General features: G+C 35.7%; 2 protein-coding genes across 2 annotated transcripts in view; one reads left to right on the forward strand and one right to left on the reverse strand.

The window, feature by feature from the left end:
* Nucleotides 1-4,150, reverse strand: part of tbc1d22a (TBC1 domain family, member 22a) — a 149,313-nt gene extending 145,163 nt beyond the window's left edge. Inside the window, exons 1-3 of the mRNA XM_016234144.1 lie at nt 3,938-4,150; nt 3,099-3,155; nt 597-607 (exon numbers count right to left, since the gene is read on the reverse strand). Coding sequence (XP_016089630.1) covers nt 597-607; nt 3,099-3,155; nt 3,938-3,999 — 130 coding nt within the window. The 5' untranslated portion in view covers nt 4,000-4,150. The remainder of the gene's footprint in view (nt 1-596; nt 608-3,098; nt 3,156-3,937) is intronic.
* A 2,795-nt stretch (nt 4,151-6,945) lies between these two features.
* LOC107552286 (ceramide kinase-like) overlaps nt 6,946-13,694 on the forward strand; it is a 58,743-nt gene continuing 51,994 nt past the window's right edge. The window contains exon 1 of the mRNA XM_016234145.1: nt 6,946-7,096. Coding sequence (XP_016089631.1) covers nt 6,946-7,096 — 151 coding nt within the window. The remainder of the gene's footprint in view (nt 7,097-13,694) is intronic.

Here is a 13,694-nt window from a genome sequence, read left to right on the forward strand (position 1 = left end):
TAATATATAAAGTGTGTTTATTTTTTTTTGGGGGGGGGGGGCATTTAGCCTTTTATTAGGATAGGACAGTATTTCAGGCAGGAAGCAAGGTGGGAGAGAGAGGGGGGATGGGATCGGGGAAGGTCTGCAAGCCGGGACTCAAACACGAGAAACACCAAAACACTACAGAGCTGTATTTCAGCGCGCTGCCCATGAGGCTACTGGTGCCATCAACTATACTTTATTTTTGACAAAATATCTACTGTTTCAGTCGTGACTGGACATTTCTGGTAGTGACAAATGTTTTGGTAGCAACCACATTACATTACAAAATTGTAACTCGCATACTAAAACATACTAAAATAAAATACAAAAAAAGTTGCATAACAGAAATAAAATTGTTTATTTCCCCCAAATAAAGGATTATGAGTTCCCTTTTGTCACTACCGAAACAATGATGAAATGTTTCAGTCGTGACTGTTTCGGTAGTGACAATTTTATGGAATAACACCCAAAAAACAATGATGAGACAAACGAAACGTCACCAAATGTTTTGGTTGTGACACTTTTAGATATTTTTGAGCCTACCTCAAAGAGGTTAATCAGCACATGGATACCTAGCACAGTTCTGAACAGTTGTAAACACATAAAAACTAAATGTTATGGAATATCACCCAAGAAAAGTGTGTAGTGACATTCCTTAAAGTTACACACAGGTTTTCATACTTTTAAAAACAATTTACCTCAAAATGATAGAATGAATGAATGAAGCATTTATATAGCGCTTTATTGTGTATTGTTGTACACCCAAAGCGCTTAACAATAATGGGGGGGGGGGGGGCACAGTAAAATTTCTGGATCATAAATTTAGGGCTGAAGTTAAAATCTCAAAACATTAGGTTTTCATACTTTTAAAAACAATTTACCTCAAAATGATAGAATGACTGAATGAAGCATTTATATAGCGCTTTATTGTGTATTGTTGTACACCCAAAGCGCTTAACAATAATGGGGGGGGGGGGGTCACAGTAATATTTCTGGATCATAAATTTAGGGCTGTAGTTAAAATCTCAAAACATTTTTTTAACATTAAAAGTGGCAATTTTAACAGGTTATAATAAAATGTCTGTCACGTTGAAAAACTCTTATTACTCTGCAACCTTACGATCGATTAAGTAAAACATTGGTGTGCATCTCCTTTTGATGACATCCTAACACAAACTGTGTGATTTGGCTGCATAAAACTATATTGCCACCAGCAGTCAATCATTTTCAGCAGCTAATAACAGCCAATCTGAATGGCCTACAATTATAAAAATGGACACATTCATACATTGTGTGAAAATGAGTGTGTTCTCATTGCTATGAAAACCAGCCACAAGGTGGCACTATATAAGCAACTATACGTTTTTTTGCTTATAACTTCCCAATTGTAAGGAACAGAATCAAAGATGTTTCTTCTGAATCCTCGCTTTAGTGTATATAAAAGTGAACTTGTGTGCAGAAAAGTTAACATTTCTAAAATCTTTGTACATATTGAGAACAATCATGCTTAGTTTCATGAATTCGATGCTCAGTGGGCTTACAGCAAATTATAAACTATTAGCCATTTAAACTGAAAGATGAAAGCTGTAATACTAATGTTGTCCACTAGCACAGTAAAATCATTTTTTATGTTTTTTTCTATCAGTTTCCATCACATTAAATGAATAAATGCATAGATCTTGTTCATTTTTATAACTATGATGTACTGCCAGTACAGTTTTATATTATTAGTGTATGTAGAAATATGTTAAATGCTTACAGATTATTAAATGTTTATTTAACTTTTATATGCCCAAAATAAAAATATTTGTCAAGCTGCCAGAAATCACTATAGCCAGCGAAATTAAAAATCAGATTTCCTCTAACAGAGTGCCTCTTAAGTATCTCATTCCAAAATCTACAAAGGCGGCTGCTTTTGGTCTAGTTCAGGCAGGCTGTTTCATGTGGCACTTCAATGGGCAGGGTTTGCGGATTCATTGTAGTAACATCTGTGGCTGTCAAAACGAAAACAGCAACAAGTATAATCACTACATTTTCACTATATGCTATGCAGAGGCGGACAAAGTACTCAACTCCATTACTTGAGTGAAAGTACAGATACTGCTGGTCAAATATTACTCCATTACAAGTAAAAGTTGTAAAAACAGATTTTTACTTAAGTAAAAGTACAGAAGTACTTGCTTTTAAAAGTACTTAAGTACCAAAAGTAAATTTCCTTTTTTATGTCAATGCACTGTTTTATTGTTGTATGTAATACTTGCAATACTTCTGAAGCAACTTAGAATACATTACACCTACTGAATACACTGACTAGCTTGTAGTATTCTTTGGAATAAAGAGCTTTTAGAATGTTAAAAACCTATGGGGGAAAAAAATTAACACCCCTACCCACCCCCACAAAAGCAGGATGGTAGTGAGCTCACACAGCTCTGACAGTGTGCACACATCTATGTGTAGCCATTCATCCACATTTGAACAGAGTGGACAGTGAAATCCTGTAAATACAGAGTGATAAGGAAGAAACTAAATCAAACCTGCTTTAAAACCCAGCAACACAACTGTAGCTGTACAACTTTACAACAGCAACACTGCTTTAACAAAAAAGCAAAACAGCCAGACTTATTTGCCATCAAAACAAACATTTTAAATGCTGTCTAATTGCTCTCGCTGTACTTTAATGTCACACACAGAACAGTCTGTGCAGCGCTGCTTCAAGTCCAACACCTTTTGTGTTATTTTGCACCCTCAGATTCTAGGTTTTCAAATAGTTGTATCTCAGCCAAATATAGTCCTACCCTAACAAACCATACATCAGAGGAAAGCTTATTTATTTTTTTTAAAATGTACCCTTATGACTGGTTTTGTGGTCCAGGGTCACATATGTTCTTTTCAGCAAAACTAAACATGATAAAATCCATTATACACACACACTGTATAAGCCATTACAAAAGCATTAAAATTACAGTTGATATTTTGGAGAATACAGTGCCTGCAAAACAGCAAATTACACTGAACATATCAAAACCACACACACACAAAAAAAGTTGTTTACCAAAATACATAACTGCACTTACTTGGCATGTAGCAAAGGGTCAAATGGGGGATGTTGGGCTCCATAAACATGCTGGATACTGTGAAAAAGAATAAGTGATAAGATGGATGTTTACAGGAAAAATCTTTATTTTTTTAACTCCCCATCATTATTTAGACGATATGAAAACTGGTTTGACAAGTCGAGAAGTAATGAAGCAAAACTACAAAACACAACAGAGTTATTCGATTTTTTTAATTTGTCACGTGTGTGTGTGTGTGTATCCACATTATATATACACACTACTTTAGTTATGAAGTTTTATAAAGTTGCTTTTGTTGCCATCACTACTTAAAACGCACCATAGTACTACTATGGTCTTATTTTAAGTACCATGTAAAAAGCATGGTATGTGAATACAATAATCATGCAGTATAATGGTATATATATCAAAATACTACAACTAATGTAGTGATACTATCATTGCACCAATCTGCACTTGTCTGTAAGTGTTGTCAAAAGAGGGGCCCAGCAGCCCATAGCTAACAGGCTAACACTATTAACACAGAGCTTTGATCGACATAACAGATATTATCACCACATACCCATTAATCACTCTCATGTCAGTGTTAGAAAAATATAATTATGATGATATAAACTTAATACATCTTCACTGACATCCATCTATGTGTTCAGCTAGCACACATCACATTAAAAGAAGATCAGATTTGAGTGACACGTGCTATTCTGAATATGTCGAGCTCCTCCGGTGAGATCTGGCGTTGAAAGATATTGTTCAATGAATTGCATCTATAATTAAACACACATAAATACACACACAGAGCTAACACATAGACATTAGCATGAACACGTCACACTCACTTCCCAGGAACCTTGGCTGTGTTTCTCTTCCAGAACTGTTTTTTGCTGCCGTCACCTGACATCTTTTGGCTTCAGAGTACTCGCTCATAAATGAAAGTGGCGAAATAAGCTGCTAAGTTGTGCAAAGTGTGCACGAATAGTTTATTTACACCTCAATTTCTCTTCGCAAACTCAGAGAGCCGCCATGTTGGTGCCGCCCACCGCACATTAGCGCGGCTGTGATTGGTTAAGGGGCCTCATGAGTGACTGCTGAACAGCCAATCACAAGTGGAAGTCTCTCCACGCCTCCTTCGGTTCCCTCACAGGCCTGTTCAAATGCTTGATGTTGTCTGTAAAGGAATGTTTAAACATAAAACACAAGAGGATGTTCACTAAATAAAACAATAAACAGCACAGCATTTGGAATGACAAAGACACAAAGTCAAAAGAGTGTTTAATAACAATAATAGGACATATTTTCAAAATATTGTTGAGATGCCTTTTTAGATAGGCCTACAATTTTGTTTATCTAGATCAATTAAATCAAAACATCACATGTTTCCAAAATAAAGAAAGCCGAAAGTAGACAAAATCAGTCACACATCTAAAAAAGAAAAAAGAAAAAAAACTCTCCCAAAATTATTCTATGTAATAACAGTACCAAAATAAATGTACAACAGTTTCGCCTTGCCTAATTATGACACAAATTGTGTCATTGTCATATGTACATTTCTTTAAGTAGGCTATAACTATTTCCTGAGTAGAATGAATTATGGTAATTAGAAAGATACTTGAAAGATACAATAAGGTATGAATATGGCAATAAAGCACAATGTTGACGGCACTGGTCGCTTTTTCCCATATAATGAATATGAATGAGGAAACCCCCTATACCACTACTTTGGAGAACTGAGAAGAAAAACTTCTGCTTTGCTTCTTCATGTCAATACATTTATTGAAGTAATACTGCTTGCACTTAAAGGAGTCCACCGTGGTGATCAGTGTTGGGGAAAGTTACTTTTAAAAGTAATGCATTACAATAAAAAAGTAACTAATCACGTTACTTAGTTACTTTTTATGGAAAGTAGCCTATTGCGTTGTGTTACTTTTGCGTTACTTTTTAAATCTGGGCAGGGCTTGCTTGTTTGTTTTTAAAATAAAAAAGTTATATTTTTTGGCAAATATAAAAGCTTTTCATACCAAACGTGAAATGAATAAGCCTCGGGCTGAAGGGAAAGTACATTTACGTCCGTACAGTAGAATGCAGAAGAAGACATTTCAACACACTTCAGCAATAAAAGAAATACACAAATGTTTGTCTAGAGTCATTTCTACTTATTAGTGGTTGAACTGGATCATCGAAGGCCAGAAGACATTGGTTAATAGAATGAGATTAAATACATAAAGGACATTTTTGTGTTGTTTAACATTTAATTATTGCAGGTTTGCGTCATATTCTGAGTTGCATTTATTCATTTTGAGGAAAACTGAATCTGTGTTATTTTTTTGTGAGTGATATGAATGAATGCATATTCATATTTATTTCAGAACTACAGTAACATCTGATTTCTCTCGACATGGGGACAGGAGAGCTGTCAGTCAATAAATTGAAAAAAGAAAAAAAAAAGTAACTTGCGTTACTTATTTGAAAAAGTAACTCGGATATTCTCTTGTAAATGAAAAAGTAATGCGTCACTTTACTAGTTACTTGAAAAAAAGTAATCTGATTACGTAACTCGCGTTACTTGTAATGCGTTACCCCCAACACTGATGGTGATAGCTAATAAATATATAATATATAATATATCCCGGCAAAGGATAAGTATCGCTTTTTCTCTCTCCTCGTTCCACTTCTGTTTCAGTTTTTTATAATCTATTTCTTACTATGTGTCAGTAAGTTGTTGCTATTTTAGCATGTGTGTTTGGCTCAGTGTTATTTTTTTAGGATTACTAATGAACTAATGTACTTTGATTTGTATTAGTTATCTATTTTAGTTTTAGTTACAGTTGTAGTAATGTTGTCATTTTATTAGTTTTTTTATTATGTCTATATAGGCTTTTTATTAAGTTTAAAGCGTCTGCTAAATGACTAAAAGTAAAAGTAAAAAGTAAAGTAAAAAAGCTAATAGCAAGAACATTATATTATATTACATTATTACATTGTTATATTATATCCATTAGCCTATATAACATAAGATGTACAGTATAAAAGTTCAATACGTTAAATATATGATGGAAGAAAACTGTTCTAGACGTTTTAATATTTTATAATATATATAAATGTACATATTGCATGCAATATATACCATCCGAGTGGCATAATATGTCATATATAATATAACTTTGTAAACAAAATAGTGTAGATCGCTAATTAACAAACAGTGCCACAATAAATGAATAAACAAACAAAGTATGCAATCACTCACATCTCTTTTTTTTTTTTTTTTTTTAAACATTTATTCAGAAATACAAGTGTGACAGAACATACGCCAAGGAAAAGAGCCAGGGGTTCAAGGATGGACCAAACAATATACAGCAATTACAAATCAAAAGAGAAAGAAAGAGTAGAAAAATAAATGAGGAAAAAATAAGATAAATAAAATAAACAGATCACACAACAACAAAACATACTCTTCCCTCAAAACACAAAATAATTATCAGATAAAAATGATACAAAAACACCAAAAAGTGAGCATACATTCAAAGTTTTAGTTGCCTGTTTGTTACAGGAGGTAGATAAAGATTTAATATCAATGTTAATATCTTCTTGAAAGTTTCATAACCTTGCATTAATCACTCACATCTCACCTCCTACAGTAGGATTGTGTGTGACGCATATCTCTCTGGCTCCTCCCACTTTATCAGGAAAGAGAAAACCGCTATATAGCCAACCTGCTTTGGAGAAAACGAACAACATTGTAGCGACTGTAGTATTTTTATAATACTGTAAAGCGTCGGGGCGGTATAGTATAACTCGTTTTGAAGATGAAAGTGAGATAACTAGTGTGTATTTGTTGTTAAGAGCAGAAATGGAGAAGCAGTCGCGTCTGTTGTGTTCTGAGCTGTGTGTTCAGCGCAGACTGTATGAGGTCACATTAAACTGCGCGATTCTCGCGTGGAAAGACATACAAGTCGCCAAAAAACACACCGGACGCGCCATATATGGAGCCGTCAAAGCGGGTGAGTTACATATCTAATACAATAATAACACTATAACATACACGGTACGCTGCTGCTGTTATTTGTTCTAGTGGTGTGTGTCTCAAAACTGACTCGCGCTCCTAGAAGACCGTAGTTTTAGGCGTCCTATGTAGCCTACAGTATGTACAGAGAAACACATAACGCAGCATTTTTGACCAGCTAACTATGATGACCCAAAAAGATACTACTGGATGACGTCTTTGATGCCCAAAAACAATGTCAGTGGTGCCCAAAAGGATGCTGATTATAAGACGTCTATGATTCTCAAAAGCGACTAATAAACACTACTGACTAGATATCTGAGTATGTAGTAGGCCTATATATCTGAATTGGAATGCTTCTGTGGTGCTCAAAAGCGTAATTTGTAACGTTATATAGGATGTCTGAAAGCCCTGCTGACTCAAAACACATAAATGATGCCTAGAAATACTGTGTTGTATGATGAATATTATGCATTCGGAAATAAAGGTCTATGATGTCCAAAACACCACTGACTCTGGACATGCTTATAATGCCAAAACAACTCTGCTCAGAATCTATGACATCCCAAAATGCTGTTGTAAGCACACATTTATGATGTCTAGAAATGAGCTTCTAAAATTTCTGGGATTCCCAAAAAATGCTGCGTTTTGTGCGCAATGAGTCCTCTGCACAATGTGACTTTGCTGCAGCCTGGTTTCGTCTGGTCAGAGGAGAACTGGCCCCCCGACTGAGCTTGGTTTCTCCCAAGGTTTTTTCTCCATTCTGTCACAGATGGAGTTTTGGTTCTTTGCCGCTGTCGCCTCTGGCTTGCTTAGTTGGGGACACTTCATTTCCAGCGATATCGTTGACATGATTGCACAGATACTATTTAAACTGAACTGAGCTGGATGATGACATCACTGAAGTCAATGATGAACTGCCTTTAACTGAAAAATTAGTGTTTATTATTATCACTTTGCATTATTGACACACTATTTTCCTAATTAATGCTGTACAGTTGCTTTGACACAATCTGTATTGTTAAAAGCGCTATATAAATAAATATGACTTGACTTGACTTGTATGGTGGCCAAAAATCCTGCTTACTCAGAACTCGTCTGAGGCCTAAACACGCGGTGTGGCAAAAAGCATTCACTGCTTTTTTTTTACAGTGAATGTTATGTAAAGTATCATGTGACCAGATGAGTTTCTTTACAGAATTTTTTTTTCTGTTCCTAGTGGGAACGGAGCACACACACACATACACTGTTGTGTGTGTAAAACAGTAAAGTTGTGTATAAAGAGTGTGTGAAGTAGGGTTGCACGATAAATCGAAATGGAATCGAGATCGCGATTCGACAGAAGCTGCGATTGTCATGCGTATCTTTCAGTGAAGCACGGTTCTGTGATCAGCAGTAAATCTCCATCCAAAGGCCAGAGGGCGCTCTCGCGCTGAAACTCCAAATACACCTTGCAGAAGAAACCCAGAAAATGCCTATCGCTGCAACTGAATAAACAGAAGATTCAACTGCTTTCATTGATTCAACGTGACTAATAAACACATGACTATGGCAATATACGGTTTATTTGAGTTCTTATTATTATAATTTTCATTAAAATAAAGTATATTTATAATGCAATGCCTTTATCACTGATTAAATACAATAAAAATTAAATACTATGAAATATGTTGCGTGCCTTATTCTGTGTAAGAAGCCACATCATCTCACAGAAGGATTTATTTCAAACACTCGACTGACATTAGAATCGCGCAATAAAATCGTCTGCGATTTATTTTATTTTTTTGCGTAACTTGTCAGTGAACTACGGCTATGTGTAGTAAATTCTGCTCCATCTGAAAGCACGTGATGATGATTTCCTGCTGATTACAGAACCGGCTTTTTTAACAAAATGCGCATGACAATCACATTCGATTAATCATGCAGCCCTAGTGTGAAGCATTCTCAGACTGTGCTGAAAGGTCAGAGAGGTCACTGATAATCTTGAGGAATTGGATAGTGTGTTTCCACCTGTCTGCTGCACACACTCTGCTGTCCTCTCATTGCTGCGGGTCTATGGTTGGGATTGTTAATGAGTCTAGACATCTGTCATGAATTGTCATAAATGAACTTCCAGGTTTGGGTTGTTAATTAGTTATTTGTGTAACATTGTTTTCTGAAAATCACTCACATTTAACTGGAACCTTTTCAGAAAAAGAGAGTGACCACAAATTATATTCTAGACAAACGGTATTGTGTGTATTATCACAGTTACAACATTGTCATTCCGTGTCAACTCAACCAGAGGTCCCCGGCTCAAATTTTTGAATTTGCTAATATTTTTTCTGAAGAAAGATAAACATGTATAGTGAGCAAAGCCAAAATATTAAATGACGTGGATGAATATTTACTGAGTAATCCACTGTTTTGTAGAGGGGGGGTCAAAATGGCAATTTTCACCTGAGATTCAGAGCCAAATTACAGGTGGTTAAAAATGACTTCAGAAAGATGGCAGCATCATTATGTTGCTTTTACACAGAGATTGGTAGGTCTATTAGTAAAATCTGTTGACTTTAGCCATCTTTTTTGCATTATGTGCCAATGGTGACCATTCAAAAATGGGGAAAGAGCACTTTTCAAGTTTTTTCTCCAAAGTTTGCAGGCCTGTAACTCCAAAAGTATTAAAGATATCTTAATATATTGCTTATATATTGCTAATAGCCAAGAATAAAGCTTGCACAAAACTCACAACCTTGCAATTAAAAAAATGGCAGATGAACTGACTGGGTATTTCATTTGATAATCTTCAAGGATATTATGTATGCTTGCTGTAAACTGTTGCTATATGTAAAAGCAGCATAAAGGTTTTGCTTAAAATCCAATGTTCCAAGCCGTACAGGTTTTTTAACAACATGAGTGTGAGTGGATGATATCTTGTTTAAAAGATAAAAGGGTTGTTTTGGTATACTTGACCTTTTAAAACTGTCCACGTAATAGAATCATGAACTCCACATAAATATTAAGTTCAAAACTAATCCAGGTTTTGAAACCGTTTCACCTGAGCCAGACCGTTGCCCATGCCGTGGATACATTATACATCTGAGGAGAAGTTGAGAACTGGGTGACCTCCAGTACTAAGATCCATTACACAAAGCCGACTTTTATTTAAAGGTCTTGATGGATATTTTCCTCGGGGCCATGACACATTAAATGAAGTTTCCACCCTGCTTAAGGTAGTTCAAGGCGCCAGTGTTTAATTAAAGGATTTCACATGAACAAAATCATTGCTCACATGAGGTCAGGGAGATTCTTTTAGGGTTAAGCCTAAACTGTTTTTGTTGTCATCAGTACCCAAATATTGTTGTTTTGTTTTGTTGTTTTTTTTCCTTTGCTTGTTTTGTTTTTTTGTCTTGTCTTGTCTGTCTTGTCTTGTTTTGCTTTGTTTTCGGTCTTTCACATTCCTCTATGTAGTTTGAAGTGCTGTTTACACTCTTACTCTCAAGGTTTATAAATGGATACTTTTTCTAACATTTCTCTTTTCATACCTCTTCTCCAAAATTCTGTTTCTGGAGTGAACTCTTCTCATAGTTCACATACAGTACACTTGAAGCTGACCTGTTTTATTGATTTTTAGACATGAAGAACATGGGTCAGTTTGTTTTTACTGTGGAAAGCTTTAGGTTGCCTAAAGGTTGCCTTTAGGTTGTGTCAGCACTGGCTGTCTAGTGTGCGATTTACTTTGTCCATCTGCTGTGTAATTTAACCCTTTCACCACAAGTTAGTTTTCTCAGAGCGCGAGTAACTGAAGTAGTGGGGGCACAAAAGACATTATTTGTAGAGGGCCCTTTCATACTAAACAAATGTTTGGTTTTGCTGGAAAGGTCACGTTGGATGGATGAATGGTGTGTTATGCTGCTCAAACATGGCGCTTCACAACTTTGCGAGAAGGGAGTAAATATGGGATTACATCTCTGCCACAATTCTGCTCGCAAAATATATTTTTGAGCGTGATCTGAGTTTTGTGGAAAAATGTTTGTCTCGCAAAGAAGAAAGTATTTTGAGCGCACAAAAATCAATTTTGCATTTAAAATACGTTTTTGGATATGTGCAGACCTCTTTTGCGCGTGCAACGTTTCACTAGCTTGCTTGCATGATGCCGGCCCTCAGTGCTCTCTGAATGCCAACGGCTCCCTTGCTCAACACAACCCAGCGTTACAATATGCCATAATTCCAGCCAATCAGAGATGAGGCTGCTAAATTCTGATTGGTTGCCTTGACAACTAGAGGTCGACCGATGTATCGGTTTTGCCGATTAATCGGCACCAATAGTTGATTGCTGAAACTATCGGTTATCGTCGAAAATCCATGCCGATCGTTTTCCTGGGTTGCGTCCATTGCTGGAGCGGCTGAGAAGGGTCTGCTGTCATTATACAGTGCGAGAGCGGCCTCTAGTGGTTGAAATCATTGACAGCACGTGCTATTTGTTTAGACACGTGATACTGCACGCTGAACAGAGCGGGAAACTTCAGATGGGAATTTAAATGCAGCCGACAGAAAATCCTGCCGCGCCACAGAGCGCCATTCACATAGTTTTCCTTTAAATTACATTATATTGGTCCCGAATCGTTGTTAATGTACATAATGAATTGTGTATTGTGCATTTTCAGCAAAACGTTTGTCTTTCTGTGGCTCTAATAAAGTCTGTGTGCTTCATTTATAGAGCTATAATATAGGTCGCGCTTTCTCTTTCTGTTTGAAACTTCAAACTCATCTATACCAAATTGTTCATTCTTGAAGTAAACTTGTGTCTGTTTGGTGATTAAATAAACTGTTTTAGACCGCTGCTCGAGTTGAACGCGATGCGTCCGGAGTGTGTGATACCGGTGAGTTCTCCTAGACTCAGCTCTGCGCTTTTATTTTGATTAGATAATCATCAAGTGTTCAAGAATAGAAGCAGTTCAAGTCTGAGAGTATACATACAATATCCATATGTATATAATTTTAATGCTATAGCCGTTGTGTATATATTTAAAGATGTGCATCTTTAAGCATGACAGTTTAAATGAAATGGTAACACTTTAAAATAAGAGTCCATTTGTAGCATTAAGATTAATGAAAGCTGTGTAAGTATTGTTCCTTGTTAGAGTGTGTTAATTTCAACATTTACTATTATTATTATTATTATTTTTACTACTACTACTAGTATGGTTTTGTTAATAAAGCACTATTTTAGTTTTTGTTCAGTATCAATTTTAAAACAATCAGTTAATTAATCGTTATCAGCCAGTGTGGTCCAACCTAGCTATCGGTATCGGCAAAATCCACTATCGGTCGACCTCTATTGACAACCAATAACAACATTCCTGGACAGCATACAGTGCATGCATAATTATTATGCAAGTTGATATTCTGATCATATTTTTTTTCAAGCACATTTTACCAATTCCAAACGACATCAATCTTTTTTTATAATACTGTTAATCTTGTATTTAATCATTTATAATTGATATATCATTTTTCATGAAGGCTGGAAGTGAAAAATGTCTTATATTCAGGTGTGCATAATTATTAAGCAGATTTTCTTTTACAGATAAAATGAGCCAAAAAAAGAGATTTAACTCTGACTGAAAGTCAAAAATTATTAAATGCCCATGAGAAATATGCAAAACTAATACAATCCTAGAAATTGCAAAGTTAGTGCATAACCATTGGACAGCAAAATGCTCAGTGGGTCAGCAGGGTCAGTCAAAAACATGTGGTGAAGAAAAGATGCATGTTAACCACAAAATAATTAGGAATTAAGGTAAAGAATTAGGTGTGAAATCACCAGGAACCATTTAGTCTCCAGCACCACCATTTTCTAGAACTGCAACCTACCTATAGTCTCCAGAAGTACAAGGTGTCAGGTTCTCAGAGACTTAGGTTAAGTATAGAATCCTAAAAAATGACCCCTACTTAATAAGAATCACAAATCACATACTGAAGTGTAGTAAAATACTTGAAGACTGATTCCTCACTTCCAGCCTTCATGAACAAGAATATATAGATTATAAATGATTAAATACAAGATTTAATTATTAAGCAGATTTTCTTTTACAGATAAAATGAGCCAAAAAAAGAGATTTAACTCTGACTGAAAGTCAAAAATTATTAAATGCCCATGAGAAATATGCAAAACTAATACAATCCTAGAAATTGCAAAGTTAGTGCATAACCATTGGACAGCAAAATGCTCAGTGGGTCAGCATGGTCAGTCAAAAACATGTGGTGAAGAAAAGATGCATGTTAACCACAAAATAATTAGGAATTAAGGTAAAGAATTAGGTGTGAAATCACCAGGAACCATTTAGTCTCCAGCACCACCATTTTCTAGAACTGCAACCTACCTATAGTCTCCAGAAGTACAAGGTGTCAGGTTCTCAGAGACTTAGGTTAGTATAGAATTAGAAAATGACCCCTACTTAATAAGAATCACATACTGAAGTGTAGTAAAATACTTATTTATAAATAAGAATAGTATTTATAGCTTTATAGACCGATAAGTTGAGAGTGACTCTTGAAGGACCAGCACCACATCCTCTTGTACCACTGTTTGAAGAATTTATCTTCCAGACTCT

This window comes from Sinocyclocheilus grahami, unplaced genomic scaffold (assembly GCF_001515645.1).
Source record: "Sinocyclocheilus grahami isolate Dianchi unplaced genomic scaffold, SAMN03320097.WGS_v1.1 scaffold445.1, whole genome shotgun sequence".
Classification (NCBI taxonomy): domain Eukaryota; kingdom Metazoa; phylum Chordata; class Actinopteri; order Cypriniformes; family Cyprinidae; genus Sinocyclocheilus; species Sinocyclocheilus grahami.